At 55.0% G+C, this 17,801-nt stretch overlaps 1 protein-coding gene across 4 annotated transcripts; it reads left to right on the top strand.

Moving 5' to 3' along the window:
• Positions 1 to 1,175: 1,175 nt before the first annotated feature.
• TNNI1 (troponin I1, slow skeletal type) lies at positions 1,176 to 13,743 on the top strand. Of its 4 annotated transcripts, XM_032288708.1 has the most exons (10): positions 1,198 to 1,282; positions 2,730 to 2,864; positions 4,935 to 4,964; positions 5,642 to 5,645; positions 7,583 to 7,624; positions 8,176 to 8,307; positions 9,557 to 9,646; positions 11,128 to 11,304; positions 12,188 to 12,297; positions 13,361 to 13,743. In XM_032288708.1, the coding sequence occupies exons 3-9, from the start codon at positions 4,954 to 4,956 to the stop codon at positions 12,293 to 12,295; spliced, it is 564 nt and encodes a 187-aa protein (XP_032144599.1). In that variant the 5' UTR covers positions 1,198 to 1,282; positions 2,730 to 2,864; positions 4,935 to 4,953; the 3' UTR covers positions 12,296 to 12,297; positions 13,361 to 13,743. The 4 variants fall into 4 exon arrangements, with proteins under 4 accessions (XP_032144597.1, XP_032144598.1, XP_032144599.1 ...); XM_032288706.1 differs by lacking the exon at positions 2,730 to 2,864 and having other exon boundaries at positions 1,176 to 1,282; XM_032288707.1 differs by lacking the exon at positions 2,730 to 2,864 and having other exon boundaries at positions 1,176 to 1,282; positions 13,417 to 13,742.
• The last annotated feature ends 4,058 nt before the right edge of the window (positions 13,744 to 17,801 follow it).

Below are 17,801 nucleotides of genomic sequence, written 5' to 3'. Positions count from 1 at the left end.
TTAGGCAGCAGAATGTTGGTATAGAGAGGGCAGGGCCTTTACCTCTGTGGGCACGGGGGCGTGCCTCCTTGGGACACCCCTGCCCATTCCTCTCTCCCTCTCCAAATGGGGAGCATGGCTGGGGCTCCCTAACCTCCTGCTGCTTGCGAAGCCTCTCTCTGGCATCCGAGAGGGGTCAGTGTCCTGCCTCAACCCATGAGATGACAGACTATAATAGCCACAGGATTAACATAGCAGGCATTGTCTTTCTCTGACTATAGGGTGGGTATTATGTGTTCATCAACCGTCCTAAAAATACCCAGTAAACAGGTGCAGCCCCTGTGGCACCAGTCTCCTGGGATCTGTTGGCTTCTGGCTGAAGATGAAGATTAGGGCAGGGGAGAGGTGAATTAGTCCCACTGAGTTCCAGGCATGGGGCTCGGGTGTCTCATGATTTCAGGAAACCCACCTGGAGGGGGATGCAGTGTCTGCAGACCCTAGGACCTCCCTGAGTGTGAAGGTGGGCCCTGCTGCCGCTGCCGTTCCGTTCAGCCCCAGAAACTCTCGCTGGTTCAGCCTGCGATACTGCTCACATCGCTCCCCACCGCCAGCACCCTCCTATCCCATGTGCACCAGGGAGCCACCGAAAATCCCTGAAAGCTGAGTCTTCAGCCCTCTCTGGCTTTTGGAGCATGGGTTCGGAGGCCTCATTTCCATATTTCCTTGTAAGAGAGGCGTGGTTAGCCTGACAGTCCTCTTCCCCCAGCGGCTACTGGCCCCTCTGGGCCTTCGCTGTGGCCCCTTGCTCTCCCTTACTCCCCCCCCCCCCCCCCCCCCTCCCCCCTTCGTCCCCCCCCCCCGCCTGGCCCTTTCGTTTTTCCCCCCCCAGACCCCCCCCCTCCCCCCCCCCCCCCCCATCTCATCTCCGTTCAGTCCCCACACCTGGTCTGGCTCTTTAGTTTCTCCCTTCCTGCAGCCTGAGCCTCCCTAGGCGGGTGCTGGTTTCACTCGGTGGCACCTATGTGCACTGAATATGTGTGTGCTCCGAGCCACAAACTCACGTGGCTCTCGGCCTGTGTGCCGCTTGTGTGCATTGCAGCACGCATCTGCCCTGTGAGGGGTGTGTGTGGTGGGAGGGGTGGGAGGGAGGAGGGGCAGCAGGAGGGGGCAGTGGGTCTGTTCTATTTTTACCAGCCAGTTGCTGCTGGCCACAGTTTTCATAGCCTCCCCTTGGCTCTGCCCCTCACAGTCTGCAGTCTACGGCGAGGCACAGGCCAGTCCCGCTCCACAAGGACTGAACGAGGTAAGCGTCACAGCCCAGGACCTCAGATCTAGGTTCACCCCAGGCAGAGAAGCTGGGGCTTTTGTTTAAGGAGAAAGCGAGGTCTTGGAGCTGGAGGAAACCGTTTCTGGCCCGTACAGCTGGTTTGCTGGTGGAACATTCCTAAAATACTCCCATGGCGTTTTGTCCCACAGAATGGCATCTCTCCTGCAAAACTGTTGTGAGAGGCGAAAGCTTTTCCTGGATGTTAGGACGCTGGGAGCAAGGAGCAGAATCTTCCTTGAGGTTCCTTAGGAGCCCCAGGGCAGAGCCTAAGGGATGGTGCTTTCACACGGGATGCCCAGCAGGGTGTGGGAGGGCGAAGCACCGAGGAGAAGGGGTGGCCCTGGGATCGGGCAGCCGGAGCAGCTTAGGCGGAGCCGGGTGAGTGCTCCAAGTCAGCAATGCCTGCAGCAGGAGAGAAAGGGGGTGCGGGCGCAGGACTCCCAGGGAGCCCAGAAGGCAGGGCCAGAGCCCTCTGCTGACCAAGGAAACCATTTTGCTTCTGTGTTCTTTGTCTTTGAGGGATGCTGTCCTCTCTCTTTGCCCATCCCTCTGTACTGCAGCACAAGAGCAGGGGAGGGCAGACCAGCAACCCCTCTTGACCGCTCCTTCTCAGGGCTCCCGGCTCCGAGGGGCCGCAGTAGGTATTGGGGGTCCTCTGGAGGAAGGCAATGGTGGCAGCATTTTGGGTTGGGGCACAAGAGCCAGTGAACACATAAACCAGGGCAGCATCTACAGGGTAACCCAGGGCTTGGGGCAGGGCGTTGTGTGGTGGTCCCTGACTCGGATGGGGGCTGAAGCCAGCACCTGCCACTGCCTCTGGGAGTCACAGTCCCACAACAGCTCTGAGTTTAGGCTTTGCTGTTCAGAGCTCAAGATGGGGTTGTGGTGTGTGGTAGGAAGCCCAGAGCCCTGGGCTTGGGAATGTGGCCTGTTAAATAACCATCAGTTAAGGAGAACAGGGATGCCCTTGAACGGGGGTCCAAGGTCAGGGGGCGGGGAGCAGGGGGAAGCACATCAGCCTAATTAGATACTTGTGGATATGATTATTGGGTGTGCAAAGCGATCAGTTTCTTCTCCTGCACATACACTCTGTCTCTCTCACACACAATCTCACACACACACACACACACACACACTCTCACACTCACACACAGTCACTTACACACATTACACACACACACTCAATCTCATAGTCTAGTTGATCGTCCCTTCCATGCTGCAGAGCCTCAAGGAAGGGAAAGCCCAGCTCTGAGGCAACCATCAGAGACTTTGCACCGTCCCTCGGGTAGCGGCTTTTCTCATTATCTCCTTGCTTGCTACTTATGAGGGAGATGGAATCCTGGCTCTCCAAGCCTTCCAGTGGCTGCTATCTACATCCTGACTTCTTATCAGCCCTCGCTTGTCTTCTGCAGGGCCTGGCAAGGGCCCCTGTCTGGTGGGTGTGAGAGCACAGGCAGGCCTCTTGCCTGACGTGGGACCCCTCGGTCTGGCATTTGTCAGTGAGGCAGGCTGGGGCAGGCCCTAGAGCTTGGCAGGAGGTGTAAACTGGCCTTGGCAGGTAGGGCCCCACACTGGGGACAGTGGGCTGTCTGAGGGAGAGAGGGAAGCATGATCCCTGCCAAATGCCCACCAAGGACAGGGCACATCCCAGGGAGACAGCCACAGACCTGGTGCCCTCTGGACGCAGGCATTCCTGGAGGCTGGTGATGGACACATGGGCCTGGAGGTGGCTCTTCGCCAGCTGGTGTTTCCTTTGGACTTCCTCAGTGTCTTTGCAGAAGCAGAGCCCTCAGAATAAGCAGCTGCCTATAAAATCTAATTCCAGCCAGGCATCTCAGGAATTCATGGATGGTCTCCACACGCCTCCCTTTGTGCCCCAGCATGACAGCTGAGACTCGGGGGTCACACTACCCCTCCACCTCCTCCACCCCAGCCTTACCCTCCCCTGGTGGTGGAGGGAGCCCCAGGAGGCTTTCTGACCCAGTGGGAGATTCAGGGGAGGTGGCCAAAGCTGCGTTCACTGGGGTCTGAACAGTGTTTCATGGGCAGCAAGGGAAAGGAGAGAATTAGGGCAGAGGAAGGGGTGGCTCTGGGATGAAATTAGTGGCAGGCACTTTGCAAGGGTCCTTTAATGCTCCACCTCCCAGGTCCCCCAACCAGGTTCTTGAACCAAGTTCAAACTCCTGCCCCTGAGCTCCATGCCTGCCCCCTCCACACACACTGTGCTCTCCCACCCTTCACTTCACAGCCTGGCTCACGCTCCTGTGCGCCCCTGCCCACCTGCTCCCCACCTCAGCTGTCCCTTTCCTTGCCCTGAGCTTTTGCACAGTTCTCCCCACCAACCCCCCGCCATTGCAATGCTCTGTGTCCAGGCCCAGGCAAGACGGCGAAGGATGTCTGGCATTGGAACATCTCCCTCCGCAGCCAGACAGACCCCCTCTTTGGCCTGGGCCCCAGGATCACCTGGTCGGGGGGCGTCAAACTGTGTGTCACCGCCAAATGTCCTCACAGAAGACCACAGGGCTGCTGTGATAACCCCCTCCACCAGTGCCATTTTGCTCTTTTTGTTCATTTGTTTGACATTTATTTTAAGTTCAGGGGCATGTGTGCAGGATGTGCAGGTTTGTTACACAGGCAAGCGTGTCATGGAGGTTTGTGGTATCAGTCATTTCATCACTCAGGTAGGACAGATGTACATGAGTCAGTTTTCCTGATCCTCTCCCTCCTCCCGCCCTCCACTTTTTGATAGGCAAAATACCATTTTGCTTTTACTGATTGAATTTATTTTACTTTCAAGTAAGATTTGGTTGGAACAAAGGATTCAGCCAAATCATATTAATTTAATAGTATTTTAATTATTTACTGTTAATTAATAATAAACATCAAATGGAAACCCACTGATTTAACCCCTAATTTTGCAGAGTGGAAAACCAGCCCAGGGAGGGGAAAGACAGACTAGAGTGAACACAGGATTTGCCTGGCCTCGAGGCCCATCCTCTCCCTCTCAGGGCCCCCACTGCCCCACCCCGGGGGTGCCAGTCGCATTGCCATCTGTGGATGGCGTTGTGCCGTGTGACAGCACCCGTATTCCAGCATCGATTCTGCTCATTCGCTTCCCAAGCCTTCCTCTCTGAGCCCTTCAGTGACCACCCTTGATTGACAGGATGAAGTCTAAACTCAGCTGGTCCTTCAGGGCCTTGTGAGTGAGCTACACTCTCACCTGCCAATCATATTTCCTTTGGGCTCCATTCTGCTCCCCACCGGGGTTGGCAAGCTTTATCTGGAACGGGCCAGATAGTAAATATTTTAGGCTTTGTAGCTCACATAAGGTTTCTGCTGCAAATTCTTTTTTTCTTTTTTTTAAATAAAAGCTTACCACTCTTTAAGCAAAAACAGGCTAGGGGCCAGGTTTGGCTTATGGGCTGTGTTTGCTGCCCCCTTCCCTGCAGCCCTGTCCCATCCTGACCTGCTGGAATGCAGTGTGTCTGATTTCTTCCCTTTGTGTTCTGACTCTGTCTCCCAGGCTGGGCTGTAGACTCCCGAGGCCCAGCTGGGCGGTGGGTGGGGGCGGGAGGGGGAGGCAGGGGATTCCATTTTCCCTCATGAAGGACTCCTTTGTGCCCCCTAGGTGCGGTTCCACTGCCACCATGCCGGAAGTGTAAGTAGTCTCACTGCCATCTGGGGCCCCAGGAAGGCAAGTCCCTTTGCCACAGACTTCAGCCCCATAGTGGAGGCACCATGTTTTCAACCCCCACAAAGCTTTTGCCTAAGAGACCAGATCCTAAAACAGAGACGGCCCTTGATGGTTCTCCCGTGTTGCATCTAATGTGTCCTCCCAGCCACCGAGCGGAGCTCATTCCCAGGTTGCCCTGGGAAGGCCATTTTGGTCTGGGTTCAGAGTTTCCCCATCTTGATCTATCACATGAATTGCATGTGCCAGGCCACCACTTAACACTGGTGCAGCAGATGAATGAAGCTTTGGGAATTTACCCACATGCCCACGGATGGATGCTTCCACGTTACTGGAACCCTACCCTGAGGCTTCCCCGAGGCCTTGCTCACCTTCCACCACTTCTCCCCAACTTACGACGTCCAGTACCTCCCAGTAAGAATGCCTGGTAGTTCAAAGGGCTGTTGGGTTTTATTCTATTCTGCCGGAACCTTGAACTGCTCTCCCTGCCCGATGCCTGATGAGTGTCTGGCTCACTGTCATCACCGGCCCCTCGCCCCACAAGCTGGTCTGTGAGGCTCTGTGGCTGCACGTGTAATTCTCATTGTTAATACTCACTCTGTGCTCTGCTCTTTCCCCGTCCTTCCTGCGGTGGATGTCTGAAGCGAGGTAAGTGATATGTAGGGTGTCTCTGTTCTGGTTAACTCTTCCAACTGGTAAAGGTTGGAAGGTGGGGTTGGCATCGGAGGAGAGGGGAGAGCCTGCGCTAAGGCCTGGTGGGGGTGCCAGGGGGTGTAGGGCATTTAGTGGCTGAATACATTCCCAGGAGATGGAAACCTCAGGCGAAGATGCTGGATGTGGGTCTTCCTAGTGTCGAGTGAGTTGCTGTGCCAGTGTACAGTGTCGTCCAGGGACTGGTGCTGCAGAGTCACACCCAGCCCTGCTGCAGTACCTGTCCCTGGAAGGTCATCCTGGGCGGGTACTGCAGCCGGGCTGGGTGTGACTCTGCACCCTTGCTGAGCACAAGCTCTTCCTCACCCGCTCTGAGAGCTGGTCCAGTCCTGGGAGAACCATCCTGTTCCTTGCAGTGCTGATCTTGTGCAAAGCTATATTTGAAGGGTAAGGGATAGTCATTGGGTTATTCCACCCTTGGCCAGTGGCTGAACACTGAGCAAGGAGCAAAGAGATGTCCTTAAATCCGCTTCAGGCCTTAGAGAGCCCTGACACTGGCCGTTCTGTGCACTGCAGACTTACCAGGCTGCTGAGATCACGGCCTATGTACAGTCCAAGGACGGAGATGGCAGGGATAGGGATGTGGGCTCAGGAATGGCAACAGTGAGAATTAGCGCTATGGATGGAGGGGACGTTTGGCACAGAGATTCTCAGTAAGAATTGAACATATTACCTTTCCACATTCATATGAATTTCTAAGTTTTGCTGAGGCTTGTATTAAAGTGCGTCCCCAGTGACAGATGGTCAAATGATGTGGCCATCAGCTTGCCCGGTGATGGGGAAAGAAGACCGCAGTGAAACGGTTACCATGTGTGCACATTAGGGTGCGTGAACCATGGGGGCAGTGCTTAGAGTCATAGCCCCTTTCTCTTGAAATGACATTTATCTGAAATGTGACAAAAATCTTTAGGAGAGGAAAAGACGAACAAAGCACTCTGAACAGTCAAGATAGAAGTTACACATTCCATGTGCTGAAACTCACTTATGAACTCATGAGAACTTCCCTGTCAAAGGGAATCAAGTCTACCTTACACAGTGGAGTGACAGATGAGAGCCATGCTCCCCCAGCCCGCAGCACATTAAGTCTGGGTAGGATGCTTACTCACCTAGACAATGAGAAGTGACTGCCTACGGCCCAGAAGAGATATTAGTGCTCAAAAGCCAACAGTCTCATGAGTTGGGGGCCAGGCAGCCCTAACTTACCTTTGCCGGCCCTGAGGGACCACCGTCACAGGGCTAGGACTAGTAAGCAGGAACATGTTTAGGATTTTTCATAATAAAACAGTGTTTTGATATCTTAGACTTGTATGGGTAGTGTTAACATTTTAAAAGATTTTGAGGTCTACATAGACATATTTCATTTATCTGGGAAATTCCCAGCTTGTTTATTCAGTGAGACAGATCATCAAGGTATTGCTGTATTATGACCTGGAGTGTGAAACTGTACATAGCTTTTATGCTTTTCAAAGGATTTGCACATCCATGATCTCATTTTGTCTGTAACAACTCTGTGAATTAAGTAAGTGGTCGGTGGGCGGGGGGAGGGGCGGTCATAATATCCTTATTTACAGATGAGGAAGGAGGTGCCTCTAGAAGCCATGTGGCCCTCATAGTAGCATCTTACAAGATTTTAGCAGCAGCAGAATCAGAGTGGGAAGTTAAGGCTTCAGCCCCTACGTCAAGGTAGCTGACTGCAGCCTTCTCTGAACTGCAGGGGTTAAATTGCAAAGATGAGCTTTTAAGGCACCATAGGGTGAGCAGAGAATTCTGGATAAAGATAGAGAACGGTGGCTGGGACTTGTCCTGGCCTAGACCAGAACTCCAGTTCTGCAACCTCTGCCTCACCACCTGTCTCTCTCTCTTCTTGCCCACAGAGAAAACCCAAGATCACTGCCTCCCGCAAACTCTTGCTGAAGGTGAGGCTGGGGGCTGGCTGCAGGGGGATGCCCAGTGGGAGGCAGAGGGTCTGAAGGGAGGGTTACGGAAAGGAGAAAGGAAGGAGGCCAGAACGAGGATGATGAGGGGCACGAAGAGCCCAGCATTGCTGGAGCCAGTGCCAGGCTCAGGCAGTCAGTGGGTGGGATCCTCAAGTATGGATCCTGGTATCCGTCTGGGGTCCGGAGGGGAGGTGGTGATCAGCTTCAGAGTGGGAAGCTGCTAGTGCAGGCAGAGGGACTTACTTTATTTTCATATGTGTTTCTCTGTTTGGGGCTTTGTGGGTCAAAACAGACAGTAAGTGGGTAAGAGGAAGGAAGACTGTCAGGGAAAAACAAAGTTCAGGGCTCAAGGAATGTTGTGTGTGGCCACTTGGTATACCCTCATGCGTGGCCTGCCCATGGCCGCTGCACACACTTCTACACTGGATGGTGGTGTCAGAGCTGGCCCAGCCTGGGGCTGCCTTCCTCTCGTTCCCTGATGACGGGTGGGAGATTCGAGGCCCCCAGTTCAGCAGGTTTGTCCTGTCCAGAGCCTGATGCTGGCCAAGGCCAAGGAATGCTGGGAGCAGGAGCACGAGGAGCGTGAGGCTGAGAAGGTGCGCTACCTGGCAGAGCGCATCCCCACGCTGCAGACCCGCGGCCTGTCCCTCAGTGCCCTGCAGGTGAGCCTGGCAGGTGGGGCGGGGCAGGGTGAGGCTGGAGGCACTGTGTGTGTGGCTCCAGGGACCAGGCGACAGGAGCCTGAAATAACACCAGTTCAAGGCTCTATAATTTACAGGGCACCCCTCCCTTATATAGTCTCATTTAATCTTCACAACCACCTGCAAGGTGGGGACGTTAGATCCCATTTTACAGGCACTGAACTGAGCCTCAGAGGGGAGACGTGACTTGCCTGGGCGGGTCGAGCCAGGGATCCAGCTTCACAATCAGCCAGTGTGGTGGCAGGGAGTAGGGAGGTGGCCGTGGTTTAGAGAAGCCCCCCCTTCTCCAAGGACTTGTCTATCCTTTCCTAGAGTTTGGTCTTTAATGTTTTCAGAACACTGGGAAATTGTTTAAATGCCAGTTATTATAGAGAAAAGAGACTGGAAGGAAATACATCAAAATGTTACTAAGTATCTCTGGCTGGTGGCATCACTAGGCATTTTAATAATACATTGTTTCCAAGATGTCTACAATTAACACATTACTTTTATCATAAGAAAACAATTTTGTTTTGCTGGGCACAGTGGCTCATGCCTGTAATCCCAGCACTTTGAGAGGCTGAGGCGTGTGGATCACTTGAATGCAGAAGATTGAGACCAGCCTGGGCAACATAGTGAAAGTGAGACCTTGTCTCTACAAAAATTTTAAAAAATGAGATGGGAGGATAACTTGAACCCAGGAGGTTGAGGCTGCAATGAGCCGTGATGAAAGAATACTATTTTTTTTTTTTTTTTGAGACAGAGTGTCACTCTGTTGCCCAGGCTGGAGTGCAGTGGTGTGATCTTGGCTCACTGTAACCCTCACTTCCCAGGTTCAAGCGATTCTCCTGTCTCAGCCTCCTGAGTACCTGGGACTATAGGGGCACGCCACCATGTCTGGCTAATTTTTGTATTTTAGTAGAGATAGGGTTTCACCATATTGGTCAGGCTTGTCTTGAACTCCTGACCTCAGGTGACCCACCTGCCTTGGCCTCCCGAAGTGCTGGGATTACAGGTGTGAGCCACAGTGCCCGGCCAAGAATACTATTTTTTAAGAAAGCACATACAGGAGCCTCAGAGTGGAGGAGACTGCCCACCATCAGCCTAGAGTGGAGGAGATGGTCAGCTCCTCTCTGACTTGCAAAGGCTCTGGGGAGAGGGTCAAGGGCTGGAAGCTGACGGCTTTGTTCCTGTCTTCTTCACGCCTGCCTGATCCATCTGCCTCCTGCAGGACTTGTGCCGGGAGCTGCACGCCAAGGTGGAGGTGGTGGATGAGGAGCGATACGACATCGAGGCAAAATGCCTCCACAACACCAGGGAGGTGAGTCTGAGGAAGGGAAGGGGCACGGCCTGGGTGGACTGAGCAGGGGGGTGGGCATGGATGCAGCAGCCATGGGATGTCCCCTCCTTCCGCAGGGCCTGGGAGGGGGCCACTTAGCAGGAAGCTTGCACACACTTCTCCACACACATTTGACTTCTCCACACTACCCCTATAGGGCTGGAGACGGGCAGAGTGGAAAATCACACGTGAAAAGTGCAAACTTCCTCCCTACCTGCCATGTGGGCTCATCGGCCTAACAGAAGCACTCTCTTTATCCACCCACACAAATAATCATATGCCTGTTAATAAGGTCTTACCTTTGTGAAGTGCTTTCATTGCATTACGGCCTTTGATCCTCCCTACACGCCTGTGGATGAAGTAGGGGCTATTATCTGCACCTTGCAGAGGAGAACACGGAGGTTCAGAGAGGCCAAGGACTTGTCCTGGGTCACACAGTGGGGGTCCTGAGACCAGTGCTGGCCTCTGCTTCCCACTTCGGTGCTCTGTGCTCCCTTAGCATGGGGTGTGGGAGGATTAGCTCCATTCAGAGCCCGCTTCAGTGGGGCAAGGCAGAGCGGGAAGGACAGGGCCCCTTTGGGGCATCTGAGGAAGGGGTAGGGAGGGACCACAAGCCACCTCCCTCCTTCCCCCTTCTGCCCACTAGGAATGATGATATGTGGGGTCACCAAGCTCCTAAGATTTCCTTCTAGACATCACACCCTGGAGATTCCTCCAGGGGCCCAGGACCTGGAAGTTTCTCACCCTGCTGGACCAGGGCTGTGAGCCACTTTGAAGGCTCACTGGGGAGGAATAAGTTAGAAGCAGGGATGAGGCTGCAGGAACAAGAGGAAGCAGGCCTGCACTCCACACTGGGCTTCCAAACCACACAAGTCTCGGTCTGGCGGGGCTGCCCGTTTTATTCAAGGGTACGGCTGATAGGCTTTATCTGTCCACTTATCCATCTGTTTATCAGCAAATGTGCAGTGGCTATTTGCAAAGGGATGGGTGGGTCTGAGTGTCTTAGAGCAGGGATCCCTCACCCTCGCGCTGGGGACCAGCACCTGTCCGTGGCCTGCTAGGAACTGGGCCACACAGCAGGAGGTGAGCATTCCTGCCTGAGCTCTGCCTCCTGTCAGATCGGCGGTGGCATTAGATTCTGGTAGGAGTGAGAACCCTATTGTGAACTGTGCATGCGAGGGATCTGGGCTGCATGCTCCTTATGAGAATCCAACTCATGCCTAATGGTCTGAGGTGGAGCAGTTCCATCCTGAAACCACCCACCACTTCTCTGTGGAGAAAGCGTCTTCCACAAAACCAGCCCCTGGGGACAAAAAGGCTGGTGACTGCTGAGAGGTCTGGCTCCAGGGGTGGACAATTTAAGGTGTGTCTCTGGCTGGAACCCTAGCAGTCTGAGGTCCTCAGGAAGGGTGCCCTGTGGCTAGCTCCCTCTCCAGTGAGACCCAGGCCCTTCTCGCCTGCAGATTAAGGACCTGAAGCTGAAGGTGCTGGACCTCCGCGGGAAGTTCAAGCGCCCGCCTCTGCGTCGGGTCCGCGTCTCGGCTGACGCCATGCTCCGGGCCCTGCTGGGCTCCAAGCACAAGGTGTCCATGGATCTGCGGGCCAACCTCAAGTCTGTGAAGAAGGAAGACACAGAGAAGGTGAGGCCCCTTTCCCCAGAACCTTCCACCCCCCGCCCTGCCAGCTTTCCCCTTGTCAGCCCCTCACACAGCCTCAGCCAGGCCCAGGAGCTCCTGCTAGAGGCCAGTCAGCTTGACAGAACATTCTAGAGCCCTTGGGAGACCAGTGTGGGAAGAAAGAAGGAAGACTTGCTCCCCTCCTTCAGGCTGCTCCCAGTCTGACGAAGAAACTGGGACACCAAGAAAGCTAGACCCCAGACCGAGAAATGAAGTAAAAACCTTGTGCCCAGTGTGAGGAGAGCGTGGAGATTTAGGGTAATGGTGGAGATGACTCCCAGGTCACCACAGGGAAGGGGGACAGCAGCTTATACAGGAGGACCGAGCTCAACCGCCCAGCAGCACATTATTCACAGTTTGGTTGAACTCACAGTATATGTGCTCCACATTGCTGGGCTCTGTAAGAAACAGGGATGACAGGAACATAGGCTCTGGCCCAAGAAGCTTCAGAGGAGAAGAGATGAGCCAGGCAGTGTGCTGAGGGAAAGGGAAGGCGCCACATTAGCAGGGAAGGCTTCTCGGAAGAGGTTGCCTTGAGCCGGCAGAGACTGCAAGACCAGGAGGGTGGCGTGGGGTCTTGGAGGAGGTTTCGCTGGGGTGCACTGAGGTGGGAACTGGCCCTGTAGCTGCCACTATCACCCAGTGCTCCCAAGCCACATAGCTGCCCTTTTCTTGTGGGGCCTCAGCTTGGTCCATGTCCACCTGCCTGGCAGAGTCCTAGGGCCTTACCAGCTGGGGAGGGGCGTCAGGATTTCTTATCATCCGAGGAGACTGGTTTTCTATGACCCAGCTTCTCTTGAGTTGGGGGACTGTCCAGCCTGGTAAGTCCCTGCTGTGTCGTCCACAGGAGCGGCCTGTGGAGGTGGGTGACTGGAGGAAGAATGTGGAGGCCATGTCTGGGATGGAAGGCCGGAAGAAGATGTTTGATGCCGCCAAGTCTCCAACCTCACAATAGAGGTACCTAGAGACCAGCTCCCTTCTCAGGTCCAGCAGAGTCTGGAGGATAATGACGGAGTCTGCAGTCAGCAGGCGGGTTGTACCCAGCGTGGTGCGGGAGGGAAGGCACCGATGAGACTGATGAGGGCCAGCTTGCTGGGCTCATTCCTGGCTCCAGCACTGTGATACCTTGGGCATGTCATTTATGTTTGGGGGTGCTTTTTGTTCCCCATGTCTATGAAATTGGGGGCTGTATCAAATCAGTGGATCTCCAAGTGTGGTCGTGGGACCAGCAACATCTTCATCACCTGGGATGCAAATGATCAGCCCCCACCCCAGATCCACTAAATTGGAAACTCTGGGGTGAGGCCAGCCTTCTAGGTGATTGTGATGCACATGACAGTTTGAGAACCGCTAGGTTAGAGGATCCCTGATGTCCCTCTGTCTCTGATTTTCTGAAAATCTATGCTCTTTTAAACATCTCCTGGCTATGTCCTTTATTTGGGCTTCCTGCAAAGTACCCAGCAGTCACAGTACCTGTTCCCAAGGAGCTACCACTCAGAGAAGCTAAGGCTTCTCACCGCCCGAGGAAATAGCTGGGGAAACTGAGCAAAGCAAGGAAATTAGGCCACATGAAGCCCTCTACGGAAGTGCTGAGAGAACATGCAATAGGGCAGGCATCCACAGACAGCACTGGTCAGAGCAGGTGCTCTGGAGAGGAGGAGCTCTCTGAGGACGTGATGGGTGAGTGTTAGCTGGCAAGGGGAAGGGCACATCCAAGGGCTGATGGTGCCACAGAAGCATGGAGCTGGGAATTAAGCAGCCACGGCGTAGCAGGGCAAGGCCAGGTAAGAGCTGAGGGCTGCAGTGTGGAGGAGCAGTGTGAGGGGTCCCAAAAGGCAGAGAACTGTGCCCACGGACTGAGCAGCTGAGGTTTTGTAGGAGCTCCTACGAATGAAGATCCAGCCAGGGGTGTGCTAGGTGTGAGAAGCCCTGGGACTGCATGTGCTGTAGATAAGTCAGGGATTCATGCGCTGCACACAGGTCCGCGGGAACTGATGGCTTTGCCTCTCTGTCCCTACAGGCCAGCTTGCTGTGCTCCGCTCTGGGCTCCTGCTTCATGCTTCTTCTCCAACCCAGCTCACTCACCTCTCTGCCCATGTCTGGAGCATCCCTCCCCACCCCCACTTCTTCCCCCCAGCCTGCATGCCCTCCTCTGGAACTGGGAATACACAGATACCCAAGAGACAGGACAAACGCGAGTGTCTGAAGACCTCACCCTGGCAGAGTGGGCTTCCATCCACCCATGAGGCACCTGGGGCTTCCTGGCCACCCCGTGGTGTCACAAGTGGAGGAAGAGGAGGGAGCGAGAGCAGCTTTCCTCCAGCCCAGTGCCATACCCCTTCTGTGATGTGTACAGTGTCCGCAGCCATCTCAGCATCATTAAAAACCCAGTTTCCTGGTCATTTCTGCAGCTCTGACTGAGAGCACCGAGAAGAAAGGGAAGGCGCGGGGCTTGTGAAGAGAGGGCTGCGCTGGGCTCCCGTCACTCTGTCTGCATCTGGAGCTCAGGATCTGAAGGGAGGACTAAGGAATTGGTGGCTGCTTGCCAGGGTCCCCAGATCCCCTTCTGCCCAGTCCCTGTGACATTACACAGCACACATTCACCACCCAGGGTGCTCAGCTCACCAGAGCACTGACCTCCGAGAACTGACCCAGTCCTGCCCCTGACTCTGGCCGTCAGGAGAGGCCTGTCTATTCAGACCTGCTTCTCCTGCCGGGTTTCATGCTCTCCTTCCTCTGCAAACCTGGATTATCTCTCCCTGATGCCTGCTGGCTGTACCTGAAAGTGTTCTGGTCAGAGCACTTTCAATCCCTCACTTGGCCCTGTGGCACAGGGCGGGAGGCCCTGCAGAAGGGATACTTGCAGTTCCAGACATGGCCACCAGGTGACTCCTTCCCTCTGTCCTGGGCTCTCCTGTCCATCCCGACTGCGCTCCTCCCACCTTCACTCACCCTCCCCCCAATTATTTCCCCTTCACTGTCCTGCACTGGTCCTATCCCCCAGGACTGATTCTTTCCCGGAGGTGGGGCAGCCACTCGCCTGTCCTCTGGGTCAGGTCCTTTCTCCATCCCACTAACTTCTGGGTCCAAAGCCTGGTGTGGGCATAGGCCTGCTGGGGTGGAGTGGTGGTCTGGGGCAGCCCCACTTCCACCAACATACTCATGAGAGTGGCTCCTGTGAAGCAGAGAGCAAAGTTCTGACTTCTTTTCTTTTCTTTTTTCTTTTTTTTTTGAGACAGAGTCTTGCTCTGTTACCCAGGCTGGAGGGCAGTGGCACAATCTCAGCTCACCACAACCTGCGTTTCCTGAGTTCAAGCGATTCTCCTGCCTCAGCCTCCTGAGTAGCTGGGATTACAGGTGCGCGCCACCACACCTGGCCAATTTTTGTATTTTTAGTAGAGACGGGGTTTCACCGTGTTGGTCAGGCTGGTCTCGAACTCCCGACTTCGTGATCCACCTGCCTTGGCCTCCCAAAGTGCTGGGATTACAGGCATGAGCCACCACTCCTGGCAAGTTCTGACTTTTCAGGGCAGTGGGATGGTGACTTTTGAGCTAAGCCTACAAGGGAAGTGGCTGGTGTCAGACCTGGGGTCCCTTGGCTTTGTGACCACCCCAGCACTGGCCTTAGGAGGGGCTGCGTTATCTGAGCAGTTACCCTTCCACCCACCCTACTGAGTCCCATTCTGCCCTTGAATCCCATGTGTTATCTGCCATAAATACCAGAAACTGGTACAAAGTGCAGTGCCAGCTACACCCTGGGGCATGGTCTGGTTCCCTGGGTTGCTGGGCTTCCAGCCCCTTTCGGAGAGCATGGCAGTGGGAACCAGCCCTTTGGGCTGCACTGGGGGAAGCAGCACTCTTGCTATAAATAGGTCAGTAGGCAGAGAGGCAGATGTGTGCAAAAAGCACAACCCCAACCACACACACAAACCGGTAGGCACGGACACACCTAGTCTCAATGCACAAAGTTGGAGAACCTGACAGGGCTGGTCCAGGCCACAGAGGATGGGGTTAGGCTTCATGCCTTCATGCCCAGGCAGCCACGGAAACCCACCCTTCCCCGCCTCACAGGGCTCCTCTGGTTGGCCTGGATCCAAAGCGGTCTCCTTCTTTCACCTCCTTCCAGCCCTTCCCTAGAGCCTGGCCCCAAGTTCCAGAGTCAAATCCCAGCTTTGCAGTCAACTATTAACCTGGGGCCCTGGCAGATTGGGGTATACACCCTGCCATGTAAAGGCAGAAGACCTGCTCTGGGCCTGACTCAAAGCAAACATGTGGGTGCAGAGGGCCCGTGGGAGGTGGGGCCCCCTCAACACGCCTAAGCCTGTGGCCCTCTAGGAGGGGCAGAAGAGCCAACCAGAGGCTTCCTGGAGGTCATGAGGTTCCTCCTTCTGCTTCCAGGCAGGACCAGACCTAATTCATCTCCTGTCAGGATGGAGCAAGAGCAAATATAGGCATAGACACATTCAGAGCACAAGGATTGAGAGGGGCTGTGGACAAGGGCGAAGGAGGCCTGGGGCGGGAGAAGGATCTATGGGAGGGGCTGTAGGATCCCAGAATGGTGCCTAGGGGTGAGAGGCCTGGCCTCTGGAGAGCCCTGATTCCATGTCGTCCGCTCTCACCATGGAGGGCCAACACCACCCAGCCTGGACGCAAGGCCAGCAGAGCTGGGAGCTGGGGGCCTGCCAGTGAGTAACAGCTCACACAGATGGCACACTTACGTGTCAGGCACCAGCTGTGCACCTTAGTTCCTTTAACCTTCACAACAACCCTAGGAGACAGTGCGGCTGCTATTCTCATGGTACGGTGGGGGAAACCGAGGCACAGAGCGGTTAGGGACTTTTCATGATCACACAGCTAGTAAGTGGTGGGATCGGGATTCAACCCAAGAAGCCTGTTAGAATCCATACTCTTATCGACTATTTTAATGATAGCACTTCAGTAATAGTAATGTGTGATGCTAAGTGCTTTATCTGAATTAAACCATTGCATTCTCACAAAAATGGTACATTTGTTAGCTTAAATTTACAGATGAGGAAATGGAGGCCGGGAGAGTTCAAGTAGCTCACTCTAAGTTACAGGGTTTGCTAGTTGCAGACTAGAGACTGGAACCCTGGTCACCCTGCCTTGGGGTTGCCCTTTTATGAGATCAGACTGGCCTTCACAGAACGCAACCAGCCACTTTCTAAGAGGGACAGAGCTGGGGGTCAAGGGCCATGCGTATGCACCCAGGGAATCCCCACATCCCCACCAAAGGGGAAACATTCGAAGGAGATGCAAGGGACATCCAAATGGACTAAGGCAGGCCTTCTGCAAACACGTGGGTGCAGAAGGCCTGTGGGAGGTGGGGCCCACTCAGCACACCTAAGCCTGCGGGGCCCAGGCTGAGGGTAGAGGGTGGGGTGCTACTTGGGTGATATCTGTTCCAATCAGCACACAACAGCTGGGTGGACACCCCCTCTCTCTGCAGCTGGTGGAGATGGGCCTGGTGCTCCTCTCTGCTTGTTGGGAATGACCAGGGCAGGACGCCACCTGCTACACCCTGGCCTGTCCCAAAGCCCTTGGGAGACCAGCTGTTGCCCTCACCTTTCCCCACAAGGTGCTCGGTCCCCGTGGGGCAAGGAGACCAAGCCCAGCTGTGTGTCTGGAGCCCACTCAGCACGAGGCATGATCAGGGCAGGGCCAGCGCTCAGGGCTCCTGGGGCTAAAGTGCCCAGCTGAAGGAGGGGCAGAGTTAAACATTAACCACAGTGGCCCCCCACGAAGTGAGTCACACTCCCCACAAGGCTCTGGGCTGGGCAGCAGGGGGAGGGGGGCAGCTTCTTTCCAGGTGGGTGAGACCAAGCTGCGGAAGCCCAGGACAGTTTGCTGAGACCCGTGCAAATGGCAGCCTCTTCTCCTGACCCCATCATGTCTCTTCCCTCAGGCGTTCCCAAAGCTTGTCTGCCTCCAGGTCCTTCACTAAAGGTGAGGGGCAAGGATGTTCTCTCCCTTCCAAGACACACTCCAAGGCTGGCCTGTGGATCCCCTGAGGCCAAGGCTGAGCAGCGTGAGCCTCGAAAGCCCCGTAGCACTGGCCTAGAGCACTGTGGTCAATGTGGGAAGGCCCAGAGAGGGACAGTGACTTGCTCGAGGTCGCAGACCTAACTGGAGCTAGGAAGTGGGTCCCCAGACTCCCAGTCTGAGAAAACTGTATGTGAACAGGGCTTTGCTCTCCCTGCCAAAGGCAAAGGCCCAGGGACCCGAGCCAGCTGTGCATCTCTGGCCTCAACTCAGCACCCCAAATGGCTCCAGTGACAGTGACAACCACTGCCCTCCCTCACTGGTTGGCACAGGCTGGGTGAGCCTGGCCCTTTGCCCTGGGTTCAAAAGAGAGGTATAGCCTTGCCTGGCAATCACGGGAAGTGGTGTGTGTGTGTGTGTGCGTGTGTGTGCATGCAGAATGCAGGGTGATGACCTGCCTG

This window comes from Sapajus apella, unplaced genomic scaffold (assembly GCF_009761245.1).
Source record: "Sapajus apella isolate SASKATOON/1434 unplaced genomic scaffold, GSC_monkey_1.0 scaffold22, whole genome shotgun sequence".
NCBI classification, from domain to species: domain Eukaryota; kingdom Metazoa; phylum Chordata; class Mammalia; order Primates; family Cebidae; genus Sapajus; species Sapajus apella.
This window is presented reverse-complemented; position numbering and strand designations above follow the sequence as displayed.

Bases quoted from the DNA above. Each gene is read 5' to 3' on its own strand.
- TNNI1 (XM_032288706.1), top strand. The intron at 7,625-8,175 runs GTGAGGCTGGGG...TGTCCTGTCCAG, and splicing joins CCCGCAAACTCTTGCTGAAG to AGCCTGATGCTGGCCAAGGC. The intron at 9,647-11,127 runs GTGAGTCTGAGG...TCTCGCCTGCAG, and splicing joins GCCTCCACAACACCAGGGAG to ATTAAGGACCTGAAGCTGAA.